We start from the raw sequence: 23,639 nt of genomic DNA, 5'->3' as shown, positions 1-23,639 counted from the left end.
ACTTTTCCTCGGTGAGTCACTCAACATCCTGCAGTGGTTTTCTCTCTCACTTACTTCATTGCGTTGCTGTCTGTGGTTTCTTCAGAAAACTCACTAAATGAGCATGCCTCGGGGAATCTCACAGTAGAACTCCGATCCGGCATTAAACCTTCAGCCTTCTTATTTCACCACCGTTGTCAGAACACACACTGCTGCCTGCCCGTGCCCCACACTGCTCAAACACTCCGTTTTTATGCTCCTTTTCCTGAGCACATGCTTCAATGAAGCGCAGCTGATTTGATTCAGCTGGCGCTCGTTATGGCCAACACTCAACAGAGCCAGAATTAGAACCAATGAGGAATCTTTTTGGATTTGCCAGGTTTTCACCCGGTGACAAAAGCTATATTTGACCTTTTTACCTAATAATACCAGTTGAAAGTTGAAACCTTAAGATTTTGTGCCTCTTTGACAGCTGACACCTTTCAAATAACTTAAATATTTTAAAAGATATGCTATGCTTATCTTTTGGCACTTAATGATCGCAGGCCAAGATATTCTACAATGTCTAAAAATCCAAATTTTCCTATGCACACAAATGGGCTGTGTGACCAATAAATAGACTATAATGACAATATATGATTTGTGTATATTCTTCAATATAAGCAAAGTAAATGGACAAGCATAATTGTACAGAATCAAAACAAATGATTAATGAATAAGATATTGTTGAATTTCACACATAGGGGAGAAGAGTGAAGGGGTTTGGAACTGAGAAACTTAGAATAGAGTGAATATAAATAATACAATATGCTCAACAAAAATAAAAAATAAATCAACAAAAATGTCTGCACACTTCTGAAGCAAGTGAAAACACTTGCCTGGATTTGTACTAGACCATTGCCAGACTTGTGGCTTTCACTCCATTGTGTTTCTAAGCAGATCAGATACAACCACATGCATTTTCTATATAAAACTGTTTTTAGTATTTTAAAAGCTAGCCAATGCTTTTGAGCTTCTGTGTCTCTTTAGTACTGTAGTTTGAGTAATTCAGAGTCTTGGAATGGACAGTAAACTCTCAGTGTGCTGAATAATGCTTATAATATTCTGGCATAAAGTTGGCTTGACGTTGGACATTCGCACATTTAGGGACCGTCTCTAAATTTACATACAACTTGGTATACTCGTTTCAAACTTTATATTTAAATAAATATCAAAAATATAAAAGTTGTGCATCATGCCTGACACCTACATGAACACTTTACAGTTGGTTTTTTGACAGCAAGTCATTCTCTCCCAATGCTATTGAAGTTTGAAACGTGTATACCAATGTTGTATCTGCCCTTATGTTGTTAAAGTTTGGTTATTTAAGAAATTCATAATAAATAATAAAGCAAGATGCCCTGTTTAAATATGTGAGATGTGTGGTTTATATAAACTGCAAAGGTAAAGTATAAATTAAAATGATTGTGACAGATGTGAAGGGGGAGGAGAATTGATACGTGCGTCACGTTTAGTCAATTAAACTCTTTCGCAAAGGATACACCTGTGTATCCTTGCTCATGACTCCTCAGGAAGCCTCCTCACTCTTCGTCCCTCGACTCCTCGCGGTGTAATTAGAGAATGTCCTTCAAGATGGCTGAGCTCGATCGGTTTCCGGGTCATAGGATGGAGGACGGAGGAGAGAGGAGACGAGGGCTGCGTTCCAGTCCACTTTTAGACACACACTTGCGAACTTCCCTAAGCACTTCCCCTCGGGGGAATCCCTGCCGCCATTTTGAAGTGCGTTCCACTTCGTGAAGTGGACGAGGGAAGTTTATATGGACAGACCCTCATTCCCTCGATTTTGACAGAGGGAGCGAGTCTACTTCATATGCAGAGCCGTCGCAATGGGGTAGGCAAGGTAGGCAGCTGCCTAGGGCCCCCAGCTGAAGGGGGCCCCCGAAGGCCGCACGGAGTTTAGGTTGTGTATCTGCCCTCGTCAAACAGTATCAACCACTGTAAACAAACCACCACAGTGAGACAGCGCTATCACTCTCCAGTACTGCTCCGTGAGAGGGGCCCCCAAAACTAGAGGGATTCCCCCTATGCAATGACAAACACTATGAGTGCCCTAATCACTGTAATGTTGAAGTGACATCCACCGTCGCACACCCCCCATCAGGTGCCCCACTAGCTGTCAGTGGAAGAGAAACTGTCGTTCCCACACTCAGCGCTACGCGGGCATTTAAATTTAAAAATGTCATCATGAAGCGCTCATACCCTTCAGGATTTTCCAAAAGACAGAGAAAGAAAGAAGAAGAGGAAAAACGCCAAAGACACAGCGGTAAATAAACCATTATTATCTCCAAATACAACTGTCTTGACGTGTTTTCACATCTCTGCGAACATAAACCTTGACATCAGTGACCAAACACAACGGTAGATGTGAGCGTTGTTAGAGGGTGAAAAAGTTCAACTAACGTTAATAGTCATACACAACTTTGTTCTGTTTGCAGAATTTAAGCATAAAGTACACACTAGACAACTTCTCGCCCCTTCACTGTTGTAGCTAACTGTTACAGCGTTCGAAAACTTCCTTTGAGGTAAATCCTCTTGATGCACGAGCCCAGATTACGATCGCATGATATTTTTTGCCATGTATAAAGGCAAAAGCTAGAGAAGTGTTGTCACTTAGGCTACTCTTGACGGCTGTCTGCCCGCGGCTGCGGTCGGTCACGGTAAAAACTTTGTCAATTCCAAACAAAATGAGCTGGTCCTATGACTCCCATGCAGTTAGGTCCAAACAAAATAATCCATCAAGTCCGGTTACATTTTAGGTGTAACGTTACGCAGGCTATCAATTTCCATTGGTGATGTTTCTATTCCATCTGGAGAAAAATGCCATTTTTCCTTCGCGTTTGTAATTCTATTCTTCTCCATCAACACATCTCAATACTTTGTACCATACGCAACAGGTAGTTTTGGGTATGACGTTACGCCTGTGGCATTATGGGAAGTGAAGTTCTTTTCCTGTAAAGTAAATATCGAATCCTCCAAACTTCACTTTCATGATATGCTATGAGAATAACAATAAACGTATGGCTATTCACCAAATGTTTTTTTTTTTTTTGCTTTATTAGGTGCTTTACTTAAATTTCTGTCTGTGCCAATTGATAATTCATGACTCTTAAAATACACCAAAATACAAGAAATCCCATCTGAATTTAAAAAATTTTCCTGAGGGAGGACTTGGGACCTCACTTCACTCTTTTGCCTAGGGCCCCCAAATATCTTGAAACGGCCCTGTTCATATGTACACTTCAGGCAGCTCCATATACCACAATGCAACACGATTGTGACCTCACCGCAGATTAGAGTCCTGCACTCCCGCGGGACCCGACGCAAAACAGAGCGGCGCAGGACAAATTTTGAAAGGTCATTGCAGGAGCGGGCGGGATGATGAAGGTGCACTTGCGGGTGCGGGCGGGGGGGATGATACGCTGCACTCCCGCAAATTAAATATGAGTGTAAAGTAAAATATATAAATGATTAAAATAGCGTACATAATTTGTAGTTGTGAGGGAGATTCTGTTTGGCAGCAATAAAAACGTTTTAAGCAGCCTAAACTTGGATGTTGCCGTTTGGGGTAGGGCGGGGCCTAATCTCACGCACACTTATTTAGAGACAATTCCTTCCCGCTGCTCTGTGTTCGAATTCGAAAGCTTCAAGTTCAAAATAGACAGCATGGATGAGGAAAAGAGCACCTCTAGTGCTTCAGATGTAATCACTTCTCTAAAGAAAGGCACATTTAGGCTACTACAAAAAAAATATCACGAAACATCAAATCAGACATTTGGCAGTCTTTTTCGGTTGTGCATGATGGAGAGGGGAATCAACTACCTTTTGCCTGCTGCCCTAAATGCCAAAAGGTGTTAACATACAACGGACACAAATCGCATTTTTTTTCCAAGACCTTTCGTGAGACAGAAAGTGAACATACATCCTGCCTGCCGTCTTGCGGGAATTTGCGGGCGGGGGCGGGACATAATATCACAGATGCGGGCGGGAGCGGGACTAAAAATGACAAATCTTTGCGGGAGCGGGCGGGAGCGGGACTGAAAATTGTGTCCCGCGCAGGTCTCTACCGCAGATCTCATCGGCCCTGTCCCAAATGGAACCCTAAGCACTCACGGTCTTCCTCTGAGTCCGCACTTTCGTGACGTAATGCCGCTTTGACTGTCGGGAAGAAGTCTGCTGCGGAACCCGCATCAGTGCAGGCTCGGCAAAAGTGCGCATCAAGGGCGCAAATCGACCACATGGGGGCGCTCGCGAGCACCCTTCCGAGCTCTAAAAATGACAAATGGGACACACCGCGGTCTCACGGACTTAACGGACGCGCACGCGGCAGCCATTGTAAGTCCACAAGACCGAAAGTGCACATGAAGTGTGCCATTTGGGACAGGGCCATCTAATCCCCACCACCACAAACAACTCTATGATAAATTATTTCTATTTTTTTATTTAAAACAACCCAAACACACCTAGGCTATACATTTGGATGCTGCATCAAACAAAGTCTTAAAGGAAAGAAATGTTTAAATAGTAAATCAACTCCATAGCTGATTCCAAGCGATCAAGGGAATCAGCACGTTCCAATTCAGCCCCTTGCAGTTTCCGCCAGTAGTTGGCACTCGTGCAATGTAAGGAATGACGTACATCCACCTACTGTCAGTTTAGTTTCCTATTTTAAACTTAATATATTTCCCATCACTTTTTGTAACTTACCTTTAAGAAATTTCACAGCAATGAAATGAAAGTAATAATTATATTTTTGGCGACTGGAAAAATGCCGCAGTGCACCTGTGATGACTCGGGCCCTTCAGTTAGCAGGCTCTTGAATAACACTATTGTGGCACTGACCACACCAAATATACAGTACTGCCCAAAAGTGATGTGCAGAGTTTTTTTTAATTTTTTTTATGACCCTACAAGTTTGCTTAAAGGGGCATTTCACCCATTTGAACATTGTTTTTTATTTAAAGTGGGTCATATATGTAGTCGAAATGTAAAATAAATTTTGAATTTGGTGCCTTTGTGACCGAGAAAAGACAAAAAATAACTTCAGGACGCATTTGTATGAAAGACAACAACTCCCACAATGCACCACATTGCACAGCTCCGCAAGCCACTCCCACTAATCCAGAAAGCGCATATCTGCCTATAAGAGAAATCACTCTTCCGTCTACAAGGATAGCTACCACCAGAGCTTGAAATTCATTTCACATTCACACAAAATGTCTAGTTAGTTGGCGAACTCATTAGTGCATTACTCCTCGTTTGTATTTCTTTTGAAAAGGTGAATTATTGCATGGTACCTGGATGTTCAGTCAGAACATATGCGGTGCGAAACTAGGATAGTTCTCAACACAAACGTCCGTGTCCTCGTCTGATTCAGAGATTTCGTCCAAGAGAAATTGTCATCGTTGAAATTCTTTGCCGCAGACGGACTCTATCTCTGTGTTCGTTGCGGTTCGTAGTTGCATAGTGAGATCACCGGCGCCACCAGTCCGCCCTAACTCGAGCCAGTCCGGGCTCCTCGTCCGCGGCAGGCAGGTCTTCTGCCTCGGCTGCTCTTCGCTATAATGCGGCTTGTAAAGGTAGCCACAAACACCTGATTCAAGCATCAGACTTCCGAAATCCTCTTCCTCTATATCATATTGAGCACTCTCCTCCGCTATTGTCATAACTTTACATCTGTCTCCACAGCGTCTGTTAGCTTAGCTTCAAACAAGATGGAGGATATTGCTTTCAGTTTCAGAGAGTAAAGTCCCACCCACTGATCTGTAATAGGTCTGTAGCGTGAGCGGTTCCCGCCCCCTGGGAAAGATGAGGAACGTGTCTGTAGTCTCAACAGAAATCCCCCCCTCTTACACTTCCTCCTACAATGACGCAAAATGACGATTTTTGCGTCATTGTAGGAGGAAGTGTAAGAGGTAAATAACGGATTTCTCCCGTATCAGGGGAAAATGAGAGAGTGTTGCACGACCATTCAATAGTATGACTGGGTTTCTAACAATGCAAAGCTTAATGCAAATGGGTGAAGTGTCCCTTTAAATCAAATTATGAGGAAAATATTTTATATATATATATATTTTTAAATATTTTAAAATATGAGGGAAGAACAAAACACTAAACTTAGTGAAGGTATTTATCTGACAAAATTAGTTCAAGTCACCTTTATTTCTACAGTGCTTTTTAGCAGCTTTACAGAGTTAACAGGAAAATAATGCAACAAAGTTAGTCTTGGCTGTACAGCAGCTCTAGAAGAAATAATGTCATTGTCTGGCTTAAGTTCAGAGTTGATTAATTTCTACCAGAAAGACTCGGGAGGCAAAATACCAAAACAAGTATACATTTATTAACAGCCCAGCAAGCAAATATTGTGTTATAAAGTTATTTGGCGTAGGCCCCGTCCGTAGCTCGCAATCCGAGGGTACGGAGTCTACATTTCCTGCCTGAAGATGAAGGCAGAGCGCAGCCGACCCCTGTGAGGTATGGACCGGGACCATCCTGGTGGTGGTGGGGAGGATGGAGGTGAATGTAGACGTCAGCATCTGCAAACTCAGACATGTGTAAGTACCGATCTTTTATACTACAAGTATTAGAACACAATTGGATAGATGAGGAGGTAATAAGTGACGTAACAATTTTGTCCTCCAAGCAGAACTTACGCTAAAGCTTTAATTTCCTTTGTAAAAAATCATTAGTTATCTATTTAGTTCACTGCTTTCTCCAGAGCAGCTGTATAGATAAATGATCAAATCAAATCAAATCAAATCAAATCAAGTATATTTGTATAGCGCTTTTCACAATACAGATTGTATCAAAGCAGCTTCACAGTATTAAATTAAAATAAAATAATACAACAAGGTTTGTTTCTAGTGGAATTTATTGATTGATAGAATAAAATTAAATATCCCCAAAATATCCCCAACTGAGCAAGCCAAAGGCAACAGTGGCAAAGAACCGAAAAAACTCCATCAAGTGACCTAATGGTGTCCTAAAACTCCATCAGGTGACCTAATGGAGAAAAAAAAACCTTGGGAGAACCCAGGCTCAGTCGGGGGCCAGTTCTCCTCTGGCATTTATGAACTAGAGGCCGGATTGTAGTTTGAACTGTAAGATTAACAATATTATATGAATGCCTGGCCGAAAAGATGCGTCTTTAATCTAGTTTTAAACTGGGAGAGCGAGTCCGAGCAACGAACAGTATCAGGAAGACTATTCCAGAGTTTCGGAGCCAAATGTGAAAATGCTCTCCCTCCTTTGGTTGATCTGGATATCCTAGGTATGACCAAAAGCCTCGAATTTATTGATCTTAAAGAGCGCGATGGATTATAGGGCGATAGAAGATCCGTTAAATAGACTGGAGCTAAACCGTTTAGGGCTTTATAAGTCAGTAGCAATACCTTGTAATTAATACGGAACTTTATAGGTAGCCAATGTAGTGATGATAAAATCGGTGTTATATGATCATATTTTCTTGATCTAGTAAGAACTCTAGCGGCGGCATTTTGGACTAACTGTAGCTTGTTTATTGAGGATGCAGGACAACCAGCTAATAAAGCATTACAGTAATCTAGTCTCGAGGTCATGAATGCATGAACTAACTTTTCTGCATCAGAAACTGATAGCATATTACGTAGCTTAGCAATGTTTCTAAGGTGGAAAAAGGCTGTTTTTGTAACATACGAAATATGATTTTAAAAAGACAGGTTACAATCGAGTATAACACCCAGGTCTTTTACTGTAGAGGATAAAGTAACAGGACATCCTACAATGTCAAAGTTGTATTGTGAGAGGTTCTGTGGGCGTTTTTTTGAACCGATAAGTATTACCTCTGTCTTGTCTGGATTTAATTACGCGAAAATTACGCGTCATCCAATCTTTTATATCTTTAACACACTCTGTCAATTTGGATAATTTAGCGTTTTCATCCGGCTGTGATGAAATATATATTTGAGTGTCATCAGCATAACAATGGAAACTAATTCCATGTTTCCTTATAATATTTCCAAGTGGCATCATATATATTGAGAATAATAGAGGGCCTAACACAGATCCCTGCGGCACTCCATAGTTTACTGGAGTTATGATCGATTTTTCTCCATTTAAATAGACAAAATGGTAGCGGTCAGATAAGTATGATCTAAACCAGCTTAATGCTTGTCCTTGAACACCAGTATAATTTTGTAGTCGATCTAAGAGTATTGTGTGATCTATAGTATCGAACGCAGCACTTAGATCAAGTAAAACTAGTATTGAGATACAGCCTTGGTCAGAAGCTAAAAGTAAATCATTTGTGATTTTAACGAGCGCAGTTTCCGTGCTATGATGCGGCCTGAATCCTGACTGAAACTTTTCATAGATATCATTTTCTTGCAAGAAAGAGCCCAGTTGAGCGGACACAACTTTTTCTAGTATTTTAGACATAAATGGAAGATTTGAAATGGGTCTATAATTTGCTAGATTATTATGATCTAATTGTGGTTTCTTAATGAGAGGTTTTATAACTGCCAGTTTAAATGTTCTTGGAACATGACCTAAAGATAAAGATGAGTTAATAATATTGAGGAGAGGCTCTTCCACTACAGGTAACACTTCTTTCAGTAGTTTAGTTGGTATAGGATCTAATAAACATGTTGTTGTTTTAGATGAATTAATAAGTTTATTTAACTCTTTTTGTTCTATAGTTGTAAAGCACTGTAATTGTTCTTGCGGGGTGATAATTGAGGCTGAATTATAAGGCGCGATTGAGGATTGAACGTTTACAATTGTGGTTCTGATGTTTTCTATTTTCTCAGTGAAGAAGTTCATGAAATCATTACTACTAAACTGTAACGGGATATTTTGTTCGGGTGACGTCTGTTTATTTGTTAGTCTGTTAATTGTTTTGGTTATTTTCTATTAGTTTGCGGAGGTGCTCAGCCCTGGCCGCTTTTAGGGCCTTTTTATAACGTGACATACTGTCTTTCCACACGATTCTAAAGACCTCTAAATTAGTTTGTTTCCATTTACGCTCTAATTACGGGTTTCTCTCTTTAGAACATGCGTAGTATTATTGTACCATGGTGCTTTAATTTTCTCTCTGACCTTTTTTAATTTAATGGGTGCAACAACATCCAATGTTCTAGAGAGAATGGTGCTCATAGTGCTAGTTAGTTCTTCTAGTTCATCTGTTTGTTTGGGTTCAGGCAGCAGCTGAGACAGATTAGATAAGCAATTTGAGAAATTATCTGTGGTGGATGGAAGGATTGATCTGCCTGGTCGATAACGCGGCGCAGCATGACATATTACAGCAGTACGTAATATGCAAGTTACCAAGTAATGGTCAGTGACATCATCACTTTGTGGAATGATATCTATATCGGTTGGATCGGTTCCATATGATATAATTAAATTGAGTGTGTGATTAAGACGATGAGTTGGTCCGGTGACGTTTTGCTTGACCCCAAAGGAATTTAATAAATCTATAAACGCAGCCCCTAACGCATCATTTGAATTATCTACGTGTATGTTAAAATCTCCAACAATTAATGCTTTATCTACATTGACCAATAGATCTGAGAGAAAATCTGCAAACTCTTTTAGGAAATCAGCGTAAGGCCCAATGCGGTCTGATGTCATCATCCAGCTCAGTTCAGTTCTCATATAATAGTGTCAATGCAGGCAGATCAGTAATATTGTTGAATATTAAGTGACAAAAAAGGGCAAACTACAGCTACAGGTTTTAGAAAAACTACAAAGCTCACAGGGGAAAAAAAATCATACATTGTCTGCAACATAGTCATTTATTAATATTTCATTGTCCTCTCTTCTTTTTTCATGTGTTGATAATTTCTTTGTATGACATGGCTAAAAAATATGTCTGTACAATTTGGAATGTTTCATTGTGTTATCAAAAATAAACAATTGACACAATACGCTTACAAAATCTTTAACACATTTTTAATATTATTTGAATAAAGGGTGAATCTGACAATTTTCCTTTGCCTCACTTTTCCACAGGGGATTCCACAGCATCAATACTAATTTGTGATAATTTTGCACAATGCAAAGCATTTAAAGTTTAAAGTTCATAAAATATTAAAGTTTCAGTGTCTTAATTAAATTATTTTATTATAATTACATTAAATGATTGATGCAGTGACCTCACCCTTGCAGGCTCAGTATTGGCTTACTGTATATAGTGGTTGAGGGCGGCCATTTTGGGTTGACATCATTGTAGTCCTTAGTTTGCAGCACTTAAGTCCCACTTCATTCAGCACTTAAGAATCAGTCTTATACTTTACTGAAAGTTGCTTTTAGCTTCTTTATAAAAGTCTACTATTATTTTAATAAGGAATTGTCAAAGCTCAGGCTTGTCATGTATTTGGCTTTTATTCTTGGATAAGAATTGTGAAGACCCCCATACTGAGATATAATTACATTTTCACATTAAATTCATTCACATTCTTATTGTGGGAAAAGCATTTCCTCTGGTCCTCTTCATTTAGGAATCACACTTGTCTCCTTCGCGGTCAAAAGTGACCGAAGCCTTAAAATGTTTTTTTTTTTTTTTTTTTAGGAAAACCAATGTTCAATAATATTTTTGATTATTATTTAGAATTTTGAAAGGTTCCTATGGTACTATGCAATAATTATAAAATTTGTATGAGATATTTTTTCCATTAGAATTATATATATATATTTTTTAAGAAATGCAACATTTCACATTAAAATAGAGTGCAGGCCTTTAAAATCCATTTTTTGAAGTGAGAAAAGTGCTATCCAGTGGCGTTAAAAAAGTAAAAACGGGTGTAATGTTGTGTAACCGCCTGTAGGCTATACTACTGTAGCTCCCTATATAAATACATAGAGAGGCTATCTGATGTGTGAGTGAGTGTGTGTGTGTGTGTGTGTGCGCATTTGTGCGAGAGAGAGTCTCTTTTGTATTTTTTTTCATTTATTGATTTTATTTCGCATATTCTCAAAATTTGCTGTTGCAATCTTACTAGTTCATTTCTCTGTGTGAGTGTGTGTGTGTGTGTGTGTGTGTGTGAGAGTGAGTGAGTGAGTGAGTGAGTGTGTGTGAGTGAGAGTGAGTGAGTGAGTAAGTGAGTGTGTGTGTACACGCTTGTGTGCATTTGATGTTTTAGAGTGTCACCCCTTCATTGCTGTGCACTTTTTTTCTGCACAGTGGCTGATTTGTAGTTTGTACCACCAAAAGTTTCTCTGATTTTTCGTATTTTTTCGTATTTCCCATTCATTTCCTATGTCAGTCATGACTGCGAAGGAGACAAGTGTGACAATTTTTTTACGACCCTTTAACATATCCGAATCATGTCCATGATTTTTTGTATGTTCACATAGCTACTACAACAAAAGTCACCAAGTGTCATCCCATTCTGATAAAACAAATAAATTAAACAATTCAAAACGTAAAAGTGTTTGGTCAGTTTTGACCGAAGAGGACCAGAGGGTTAACCCGATTTTAGCTTTTCTTGTGCTTAGAATTGACCGCCATCGAGAAAATAAAACAAATCATCATTTCTACGTTATAATTCATAAATCAAAAAGTAAACATTTAGAAATTGACAAGAATGCAGTCAAATTTAAAAAATAAAATCATTTATTGTCTTTTTTTTTAATAAAGATAATATGGAACTGGTAATATTATTAAATAAATCTAATAAATGAATATACCAATCTAATAAATGTGCATCCAAGTGCAGTGTGTTGTATTCATGTTTTCTTGATTTAATAAATACATCATCAGTGTAAAAAGAGAAATTTTGACCACCTAATCATTCGGTCGATCGTGGTGCGCAGCGATAATGAAAAGTGACAGTACCCGGCAGGCTTTAGTCGACGGTAGTTTTCTTATTCCCAGCGAAATAACAATGCAACCTGTCTTTAAGAACGTATTGACCGATTGGGATACAACAACTCTCCTGGCCTCCCTCTCCTTCTTTTCATGGCGTTTCTGGTACCCTGATTTATGTTTTCTTTTCCCCGAAATTTTCAGTCAGTCAGTCTCCTGCTCTTCCACCAACTACATCGTTAACTTCAGGCACTGCCGCCTCAACTCTGATTGGTTCTGTTCACGAGCTGGGGTGGGACTTACAATTTTATTGGGTCCATCTGATGTTTGTCACTGACTGAATAATTAATAAATACTTTAGATCAGACTAAACCATTTTTAGGGAGGTAAGAGAAGCAGATATTTGGAAAAAATATTTAACCAAATTGCATGTTTTTGTGGTTTTCATTTAAATCTCAGGCATGCAACTAATATAAATATTATAATTGTTCATACAACAGGGGCCTATATAGTATAACTGCTGGATTTTGTGGGGCCCCCTGGGCAGCGGGGGCCTCTATAATTGTCACCACCTTTCACCCCACTAGCGACGGCCCTGGCCTTCACCAATGGCTGTCAGAGCTCATTCAACTAGAAGTATGGCGAGTATCCCTACAAGAAGTTTGTGATGCAGTGGGCTGGTCCTCTCCACTTACATTTGTGAGGTTTTACGACCTAGATTTGGACACTGCACCGGGGTCCTGGGTGCTCCTAGGTTGTGCTCTGCAAGATTCACACCAGACAGGCACTTGTCAGTATGGCAGAGTGGGTATTAACCTTCCCATAGTGACATGATTTCCGATGGAGCGCAAGGTCCCTTGATAGGGAACGTCTCAGGGTATGACTGTAACCGCAACAAGATCCTGCGTTGCCCTGCCATACTTCCTGCATGCCTGTGATCGACTTGTTCGGCCAATCAGGCCATGGGTTAGGTAGGTTGTATTGAATACGGAAACGAATTCACGCAGAGGCGTTCCCATAGCATCGTAACTTTTGACGCAGCGTCTCTTTCCCCTTTCAGGGGACGTTTTCCACATTCAGAATGATAAGAAATGTTAACTGAACACCACATCAGCATATTAATGATTTCTGAAGGATGGCTGTTGAAAATTCAGCTTTGCCATTACAAGAAAAATATATAAAACAGAAAACATTTACTTTATTACTGTTTACAATATTTTTTTGATTAAATAAATGCAGCCTTGGTAAAGATAAGAGATAAAAAACATTAAATAATCTTACTGAGCCCAAACCTTTGAACGGCAGTGTATATCATATTTAAATTTACATTTAGTCATTTAGCAGACGCTTTTGTCCAAAGCGACTTACAAATTAGGACTAAATTAAGCGAGTCATCGTGAAGAGGCAAGAAACAACGCAAGAAGTGCTCAAAATACGAAGTTCAGGCATTGTTCAGAGTAGCATAAGCCCGATAAGCGAGGATTTTTTTATGAGGTTAAGTGCTCACAGAAGAGATGGGTTCCCTTTCAAGGGAACTCGAGCTGCGTCGAGACGCGGTGGGAACGCCCTGCGTGATTGCATCGTGAAGCACTTGTATAATCAGTCCAATGGAAAGACGAGACGTCATAGGCGGGTGACATCATCGACCAGGAAACTATAAAGCACCCCTGGAAACAGACCGCGACAGCTTCTGTGCCTTCAGCAAGCGATCTGTGTATTCTGTCCTTGTCATATTTATTGTTGTCTGTTAAAGTTGCAATATATATATATTATGGCAAAAGAGAGCAAGCAAGCGTTGTGTTGTTCCCTGCCCACATTATATCACGGGTGGGGACACACACTTCAGCTTTGTGTTGCTTGTTTGGGAGTGGAGCATGCCAACAGTCAGTTCTCGAGGGGGCTGACTGTGAGCATTGCGAGAAGCTGTCCGTGAGGATGCTCCGCTCCCGCCGGCCGTACTTCGAGGCGGACGGTTCAGTGTGCGCTCCCCGAGGCGCGGGTCCCGCTGGTTCTAACAGCGGGATTTGAGACGGGCCCAGCCCTATCTCTGCCTTCACCTGTTAGATCCAGTGCCTTATCTCGGGGAGAAGCACGCTCTGCGGTTTCTCCTCCCCAGGATGAGGCACTCATGCTGCGATTTCCAGTTCCGAGGAATTGGTATCGTTAGTGTTTTTGTAAAAAAAAGAGAAAAGAAAAATAAAAGAAAAATATCAAAATAAGGCAGATGTTTATGAGTTTTCAATAAATAAATAAATAAGTCAGCTCATAACTATGTTGAATAAAGAGGAGCTTTTAAAAAGAGGTTTTATCTAGTGCTGTTGCTAAGTTATATATTACTGGCCAGCCGAACATTATGAGAGTGAAAATATAAGGAAAACTCTATATCTCAGCCTCCTCGTCGGGGAATGCCATTTTTTCCCTATCTCCACACTGAGGTGTTGAGATCGTGGAATAAACTGGTTTCTATTTAGGTGTTTAATCCCTAAACTTCTACTATAGTATTGTTATGGGTATTAAGTATCATGGTATGACAGTGCCTTGGGTTAAAGAGACGCTTGCGTGCTATCTCTCTCCCGGGTCGGCGTCATCATAACCCCGACGTTACCCACCAGCCATCATAAATAATAGATAAATATTATTAGGCAGCACTGGTGGGTAAAGTATATAAGGACATGGATGAATGTGAGGATGTCAGCACTGACGCTATTCGAGAATTGCGTCACGCAACAGATAAACTATACCGGGGAGGGACGGTTTCGTGAAATCGTTTCTCCTCTGCGTCCTCTGGGGGGAGACTCTCTGAGGAGGGTCGCAGCGCTGCCAGTTCGGTTGTTTTCCTGCTGGTGGCCACGGAGTGATATATATATATATATATATATATATAGTTTTTCTGATGTAAAGAAAAATAAAGACGCTCCGCTTTCAAAAAAACAAAGAAATAAACTCTTCAGCAGCGTTCCAGAGGTTTCTTCCTCACCTATCTAATGTTCCTGAGACTGCTGGGCGGGAGCAGTCTCAGCCTACTAAAGCTCCTCGCAGCATAGAGTGCGGCAAAACAGAGATTCGCCATTCGGGCTCATCCACAATCGAGGGGGACCTGGGTGGCGGTCGCAGTCTAGCCAGTTAGAGATATGCAAGATCTGACGACTGTTTTATCTCTAAAATAGCTTGGAAGAAGAAGCCCTGACGCCAAGGCTGCAGGCTTCTGAGGGTGGTCCCCTCCGGGGTAGGGGCGGTTTTGAGAAATCGTTTCTCCTCGGCGCCTGCTGGGGTGCGACTCTCTGGGGAGGTTCCTGCCGGTTCGCCGTTTCAGGACACCGAGGTGTCAGCGCCCCCAAACGATCCTCCGAGGAGGGTCGTAGAGCAGTCAGTTCGGTTTCCCTGCTGGTTCGCCGTTTCAGGGCGCCAAAGTGCCTGCTTTTTCCAATGATCCTCCGAGGAGGGTAGTAGGAACAAAGCTAGTTAGAGGTAGGCAAGATCTGAGGACTGTCGTGATCTCTAATAAAACTTAGACAAGAAGTCCTGACGCTGAGGCATTCAGGCTTCTGAAGGTACCTCCGGGGCAGGGGCGGTTTTGAGAAATCATTTCTCCTCGGCACCCTCTGGGGTGCGACTCTCTGAGGACGGTCACAGCGGTGCCAGTTCGGTTGTTCCCTGCCGGTTCTCCGTTCAGGGCACCGAGGTGTCAGCGTCCCCATACGATCCTCCGAGGAGGGGCGTAGAACGGTCAGTTCGGTTGTTCCCTGCCGGTTCGCCACTTCAGGGCACCAAAGTGACTGTTCAACCAAATCCAGAGGCCAGCCTCGATAAACTGGTTCCCCTAGTACAATTTCTGGCAGCGTGGAAACTACTGCCACATATTTCTCAGTGGGTCCTGCACACTATAGAAAAGGGTTTCAGAATTCAGTTCGGTTCTCGTCCGCCCAGATTTCTAGAGGTCCTCCCCACAGTGGTGGACCCCGAGCAGGCTCTGGTTATGGAGCAAGAAGTACTGACACTTCTGCAAAAGGAGCTATAGAAGGGGTTCCTCCTCCCAGCAGACAGTCAGGGTTTTACAGCCGTTACTTCATTGTTCCGAAAGAGGATGAGGGGTTGCGTCCTATTCTAGACCTGTGTCAATTAAACAGCAGGGTTTCAGAATCTCAAGTTCAAAGTATGCTTACGCTAATATGATTGTGTCACAGATTCAGTCCGAGGACTGGTTTGTCACAATATACTTGAAGGATGCTTACTTATCTATCCATCCTCATCACAGGAGGTTCCTGAGGTTTGCTTTCGAGGGCGAAGCATACCAGTATCGGGTTCTTCCATTAGGCCTTTTTACCTTTACAATATGCGTGGATGCAGCTCTGGCTCCTCTGAGACTCCAGGGCATTCGTGTATTATACTTTATCGACAATTGGTTGATCCTAGCTCAATCTGAGCAGATGGCGAGATGTCTTTCTGTCGCATTTAAAGATGTTGGGGTTGCGGCTTCGCCGTAAATGGGGTAAAACTAGGCCAGTCACTCACTGTGGAACAGTTTCAGACTGTTGGGTCTCATGGCAGCTGCGTCCAACGTAATTACTTTTGGCCTTCTGTACATGAGACCCCTGCAGTGGTGGCTCAGGACAAAGGGGTTTTCTCCGAGGGGAAATCCGTTTTCGCATGATCAAGTTTACGCGGCTATGCCTACGTGCCTCGGTCATGTGGAAGAACCTTGGTTCCTCGCCCAGGCCCAGTGTTGGGGGCTTCTTGTCGACGCATAATGCTATTGACGGATACTTCCCTCACAAGTGGGGGGTGATCATGAGTGGTCGCTCGGCGAAGGGTCTTTGGCAGGATCATCTTCCTTTTGGCACATAATTGGCTAGAAGTGGTGGCGGTATTCCGAGAATCTCAATACTTCCTGTCAGACCCGAGAGGTCACCATGTGCTTGTCTTTCCGGACAACACACTGATGGTCTCGTATATCAGAGCAGATATCCTGTTGAGGCAGGGGCTGAGGCCTGGGGAATGGAGACTTCACACCGAGGTGGTGGAGCTCCTTTGGTAGAACTTCGGCCAAAACTCAAGTCTACCTTTCGCATCGTTTATACAACGCATTGCCCTATGTGGTCCTCCCTGACGCATCCAGCTCTGCTTGAACTGGATGCAACGTATTAGGTGTGGTTGAGGCTACACCTGTACGCATTTCCCAATATCTTTGCTCCCGGGAGTTACTCTCATCCGGAGTTATGGATACTGTGGGCTCGGTCTCTGAGGGGGCCCAGCTCATAGATTCAGGTCTCTCGACTGAGGTCATGGAGACCATACTCCAGTCTAGAGCTCCCTCCACGAGAAGACTGAATATGCATTGAAATGGAAACTGTTCTCTGCTTGGTGCGGAGAACGCCTTCTGAATCTTGCTATCTGCCCTATGGTACAGTACTTAATTTCTGCAATGAATGTTTCTTTGCTGGGTTATCTCTGAGGTGAGATCCTTATTTCATCTTCTCCGTGGTACAGGCTGAGGCCTGCACGTACTTGGATTTGCATCTGGTATTGGTGATACTCTTTCTTCTCCCCTTGCCGTGTTGTATTCCTAGGTCCCTACTAAATTTGCGGGTCATTTGTGCTGCAGACCTTCTGTCCTCCACCTTAACCCTCTGGGGTCTGAGCGGTTTTCTGGGCCCTGGAGGTGTTCTGACATGCTCTGACATTTGTGCTTTTTTCAGTTATTTATAAACATGATAATGGCAAAGGTGTAAATTCACTCTATATAGCACAAACAGGGCTACCATAATATGTGATCAACATGCATGTATATGTTTGAATTTTTAAGAGAATAATGTTTATGTGTGGTTATTGAAAAAAATAAAAATGAAAGTTGCTGAAATAAGACCACAAAACACATACTAAATATGTGTCCACAAGACTTTTGACTAATGAATGTTGTTGAGTTCTGGCTTCAAAATGATGTGAAAATCATCCTGCCTAATTGTTCACACACAATTTAAATCAATGTATTGAAAGGTTTTGCTTGGAAAGCCAATATGCGAGGGGGGCGTGAACGAGGAGTGGTTTACACCTGAGAATACAATGTCCCACCCAATCTGCATAATGAGCCATTCATTCAGGTGTGACACTGACTGAGCCCCACAAGAATGAATGCAAGGACAAAAGATATATTTAGAAGAAGACTTATATTGACCATTTAAGATTTTGCTTACATCTATCTTGTAAATATGTTTTGCTATTTTATTAAAAAGGTTACAATTACAACAATAATTACAATTTCAACAATATTTCAAGTGTACTCTTTCTTTGTAAAAAAATTATTATAGGCCTACATTTGATCATATGTAGGTATTCATTAGTTTGAATATAGCCAACATTGGAACATCTAACATCTTAGTTTATGACTTTATTTTTGACAAAAATAGTATTATATATATATATAGAACATATGAGCAGAAATTGCTAAACAAAAGCTTATTTGATGTGGCAGTATATTCTACAGTAAAAACTGTACCCAAATCTAGTCAACAAAATGTTGTCTTTCATATTTCGCCTGACTGTAACGTTGTTTTTATGAAATATTAGGGCATATAAATGTTAATTTGCAGTTTAATACGTTGCTTATACAAATAGCCTACATTTTATTTCAACATATTTCAGTCGATTTTTACTCATCTCAGTATAGCAATACAGTTTGCTAAAACATCATCATTCATTCACACATGCGATTTAAATTTAAACTGTCTTTTTGCGAGCTGTGGTAAACAGTGCGCATCTCTGCCGTTCATTCATTCACAAACAGAAACCCGATTCACTTGAGAAGGAAAAAAAACTTACTACAGTATTCCTCAGCTCAGTCGGATCCTTGCTCCTCGAAATACCCGCACTTCTGAGGGACATTTTCCATTATTATTATTCAGCGCTGCGAGACGGTGTAAACAAGTAATGATCTGAATAAACTTGTGTTTTCTCGAGCTGATATGGGGGCGTTCACAGGTTTGTGTGGATTGCCTCAGACATTTGCGTTTGAATAGCGCGCGCTCTCCGGGGCGTGGTCACATTATTTTTGAATGAGCTCTAATGAGCTCGACTGGAATCGTTCTCTTTTAATACAGATTTCACAAGATGAGAATATTTGTTTTATATAAATTACTTCATTTAAAAGAAGAGAATTCAAGCTTCATGCCTGTGTGTCTGTATGCCTGTTTGACTGAGTATTCGCTGAGTTACAGTTCATTTTCGGACGCGTTTCAGAATGGACTTAACTGACAGAGAGAAGGCAGAACTCGCATCACGTTTATTTTTCTTTATTTGGCAAAAAGCACAACACTTTGTTTTTATTGTGAGTATACACAAAAATAATACACATTTAACAGAATCGATTGATGTATGAAACTTGTTTGTAATATCAAAGTCAACAGAGCAAAATTAATTTCTTTTTAACTGATAAGAAAAAAAGCGAGCTGGTATCGCCGGCGATACCGCCGACCCCAGGGGGTTAATACCCCAGATCAGGAAAAACTTAATCTGTTTTGCCCTGTCTGGGCTTTGGATGCTTATGTCCACAGAGCTGCCCTCTGTGGACATAAGCATAAGAGCAGTTATTTGTCTGCTTCGGGTTACCTAAGATAGGTTGCCCTGCATCTAAACAGATAATGAGCAAGTGAGTAGTTGAGGCTATCTCACTTGCTTATGAAGCGGCCGGACAGCCTTCACCTTTGGCTGTCCCGGCCCATTCTACCAGGAGTATGGCTGCCTCTAAGGCTTTATTATCAGGAGTTTCACTCTATGACATCTGTAATGCAGCAGGCTGGTCCTCACCGCTTACATTTGTTAGATTTTATGACTTGGACCTAGGCTCCACTCCAGGGTCTAGGGTGCTTGTTTCCTAGTGTGTGCATGGTCTTCATATAGAACAGGCATTTGTCATATGGCGTCGTGGGTATAGGGTTCCCACCGCGTCTCGACGCAGCTCGAGTTCCCTTGAAATGGAACGTCTCAGGTTACGTATGTAACCCTGGTTCCTGAGAGGGAACGAGACACTACGTCGCCTTGCCATACTCCCTGCATGCCTGTGATTGACTTGCTTCGGCTTTTCAGAAGCTGTCGCGGTCTGTTTCCAGGGGTGCTTTATAGTTTCCTGGTCGATGATGTCACCCGCCTATGACGTCTCGTCTTTCCATTGGACTGATTATACACGTGCTTCACGACGCAATCACGCAGGGCGTTCCCACCGCGTCTCGACGCAGCGTCTCGTTCCCTCTCAGGGAATCAGGGTTACATACGTAACCTGAGACGTTTTCAGCTGTCTTTTGAAAGTTGTCAGGGATTCTGCATTCCGGATGAGGGTGGGGAGAGCATTCCACCAGCATGGAACTGTGAATGAGAATGTTCTGGAAAGTGATTTTGTGGCTTTCTGTGATGGAACCACGAGCCGTTGCTCGTTGACCGATCGTAGGCTTCTGGTAGGGATGTAGACTCGTAGGAGCGAGTGGAAGTAGGAGGGAGCTGAGCCTGTGATAGATCTGTAAGTAAGCGTCAATGCCTTGAACTTGATGCGAGCAGCGAGTGGTAGCCAGTGCAGAGAGATGAACAGAGGAGTGCCTGGGCCCTCTTGGGCTCGTTGAAGATAAGACGAGCTGCAGCATCCTGCATCATATGACATTCCAGGAATTATCTTATCTCATGAAGAATATGAATGTAATAGTTACGCAGGTATGCTAGCTATGCTTTCAAGCTTTAATTCTAATTTAAATGCTATAGACTATTAGAGTTTCCTCATCACCAAGACTGCACTTTCTGGTGATTTGCCTGGTAAGCAGGAATCTGGCCTTGCAGTTTTGACTTGATTACGGTGCCACAGTTCTTGCTGACTCAGGAGGAGCTTTGATTCAAGTAATCAAGAGTGCTCATGCGTGTCATGGCAGTATAGTTTGGAGGAAGGTCAGATAGAGGATCCTTCTCAAATAGGCAGTCAAACTGACAGGTGTATTTACAATATGCCACTCAAAAGGCCAAACCTAGGGTGAAGTATAAATCACTGCTCATGTCTATTGTTCCACAGCACTTTCTATAAGTTTCTTTTATATTATTTACATATATCTTTAAAACATTTTTTCAGCTTATAATAATGATGATAGTAATAATATGTTTATATTTTACACAACAAAACAAAACTATCATTTGCTCCTCTTAATGATGCACCATGAGAGTTGTTGCCAAGGATATAAAATGCACAACATCATTATGCATTAAATGGAAATTGGTAAAAAAAAAAAAAAAAACCCAGTGTGTTTTTCCTCTTGAAAATTACCGCATTTAAAGCCACTTCTGTGTTTAATGTTTGTCACATAGGAAGATGCCAGAGTGACAACACTGACCCATGCTGACTATCAACTGTTAGAGACTCTCTATAGTACTCTAAAGTGTATAGTACTTTCTACATTTCACTTATATTTTATTTTAAGGTTGGTTCAATTTCTCTATACATCCAGAAATGGTATTTTTTTATATGTAATTTATTTTTTAATGCAGTAAAAAAATCGGAACGTTGAAGGCACAATGTTATTTATTAATAGCAATATATAATAAAATATAAAATATATCTAAATAAAAAAAAATATTTAATATAGTATTTTATACTGTGTATGATTTATTCATAGAACTAGTAAACAGTGTATTGTAAAAGGATTCTTTATCATTTTTAATGTCAGTGCATATACTTTAAAGACTACATCATTTTCAAGATATAGCATAAAACTGTATGTGCTTTAGATAATGAGGAATCCCCAACATACAGCATAAGTTGCATATTGTAAGAGTTTTTTGTTTTGTTTTGTTTTACTTGACCAGGTCAGGATCTGCATGCTTGCATATCACCACAATGAACACCAGCGGGCCTGTGGAATATTTCATCCTTGATGGACTGAGGGACAGAAACGTGCTGCCCATTTTCTTCACTGTCTATGTTTCTGTTCTGTGTGGAAACAGCATGATCATTTACCTTGTTAGAACCGACCCCAAGCTCAACACTCCTATGTATTTTTTCCTTCATAATTTGTCCTTTTCTGATATTGTGTACACGTCAGTGACCATTCCCAAAATGCTGTCGGTGTTCCTGACTGAGGTCAAGACCATTTCCAAAACAGGATGCTTTTTACAGATGTACTTTGTTCTCTCATTTGGAGTGACAGGGCGCGCTTTGCTGACTGTGATGGCGTTTGACCGGTACGTAGCAATCTGTAACCCCCTGCGGTACACAACTATTATGACCAGGCGGCTCTGTATTCTATTGATATTTGCTGCTTGGGGTTTTGGGTCCGTTATGGTGCTGCCCGCATTTATTTGGGCGACTTTGCTGCCTTATTGCGGGCCTAATATTGTTAGGCACATGTTCTGCGATCACTCCTCAGTAGTGAGCCTGGCCTGTGTCGACACCACCAGGAATGGCATATTGTCCTTAACAAACGCACTCATTGCACTTCTCAGTACATTTCTTTTCATCTTAATTTCATATGTTTTTATTGGCAAAGCTATGAGAAAAATGAGCAAGTCACAGCAGCTCAAAGTTGTGGGCACTTGTGTGTCCCACCTGACAGTGGTGTGCATCTCGTATGTTTCAGCCTTCTTTGTGTATATCTCATATCGAGTAGCTAAATTTGACCCAGATGTTCGTATAGTCATCGCTGTGCTGTACTCTGTGCTCACACCCCTGCTGAACCCCATCATTTACAGCTTGAGGAATAAAGAACTGCAAAATGCAATGAAGAGAGCATTTTGTAGATGCACTGTTGCTTCTAAAACCACCAGAAAAACAGTTCCTTCTGTTGCTTAGAATCTGCATTCATTCTGCTGTTCATTGTGAAAACAATTCAATTGAATCTGTTAAAAAGTATGAATATGTGTGGAACAAGCTAGATTCAAGTTACAATGTATGAGACTGAAGTAAACTGTATTTATTGTTGATAAATATATAAACCTGGTTATTGTGCATGATTATAATTACAGAAATCTCATTCTTGTTTCATTTATGTATATCACATAAATGATTAAGTTTCTTAGTTTGTTTGCATTAAATCTATTGTAATCCACATGGATGAAATGCAAATAAAATACATAGGCTTCATCTTAAATTTAGGCTTAAATTATTTTGTTGTTAAATTAAAAATGACAAATAAAAAATAATATAGACTGAATAATACTTTTGAATTAATTCTAATTAGGCAAATATACAATACGTTATTTTTCCACTTCTGAAAACAAAACTGAATATTTCTTTCACTCCATTGTATTTTCAGTAGTGTGAGAAATCAACAGACCTATTTGTAATGATATTATAAATTGTTTGATTGCTTTTGTTTCCATTTAGGATATTATATTTTTATCCGTATGCTTCGTTTGGAATTTTGCTGCAATAATTACATAAAAAGCAACTGTCTTGTAATGTTTATGTCATGAGGAAATGTAACATTTAAAAATATACTATTTAATAGAATCGCAGTTCCATTTTTATTTCAAATAATCTTTGAATATCACTGAGGTGGTTTTAACTGTGGACAGTGACAAGAAAAAGAATGTTATAAGTGAGTTGATAGCTAAACAACAAACAACACTTTAGTTGAAACAGTTTTTTACAGAAATTTTTAACCAAATTTTGGATTGCCAGACCACATTAAGATTATAATTTCTAAAATTCTAATAAATCTTTTTTATTTTATTTTAATTTATTTATTTTAATTATTATTTATTTGTTAATATTTTCTATTGTCACAAATGGCTGCGAAAAAAAAAAGAGATTTGCAAAAAAAAAAAAAAAAAAAAAAATCAAATGTGTTTTATG

The 23,639-nt window shown here is 40.6% G+C and overlaps 1 protein-coding gene across 1 annotated transcript in view; it reads left to right on the top strand.

Moving 5' to 3' along the window:
* Nucleotides 1–22,634, top strand: part of LOC311096990 (olfactory receptor 6K3-like) — a gene marked incomplete at both ends in the record, with an annotated part of 28,216 nt that extends 5,582 nt beyond the window's left edge. Inside the window, one exon of the mRNA XM_084136458.1 lies at nt 21,600–22,634. Coding sequence (XP_083992584.1) covers nt 21,600–22,634 — 1,035 coding nt within the window. The remainder of the gene's footprint in view (nt 1–21,599) is intronic.
* Between the last annotated feature and the right edge of the window lie 1,005 nt (nt 22,635–23,639).

This window comes from Abramis brama (genome assembly GCF_963993115.1).
Source record: "Abramis brama genome assembly, chromosome: 15".
Taxonomy (NCBI): domain Eukaryota; kingdom Metazoa; phylum Chordata; class Actinopteri; order Cypriniformes; family Leuciscidae; genus Abramis; species Abramis brama.
The sequence above is the reverse complement of the archived record's forward strand: the minus strand, read 5'-3'. Positions and strand labels throughout refer to the sequence as shown.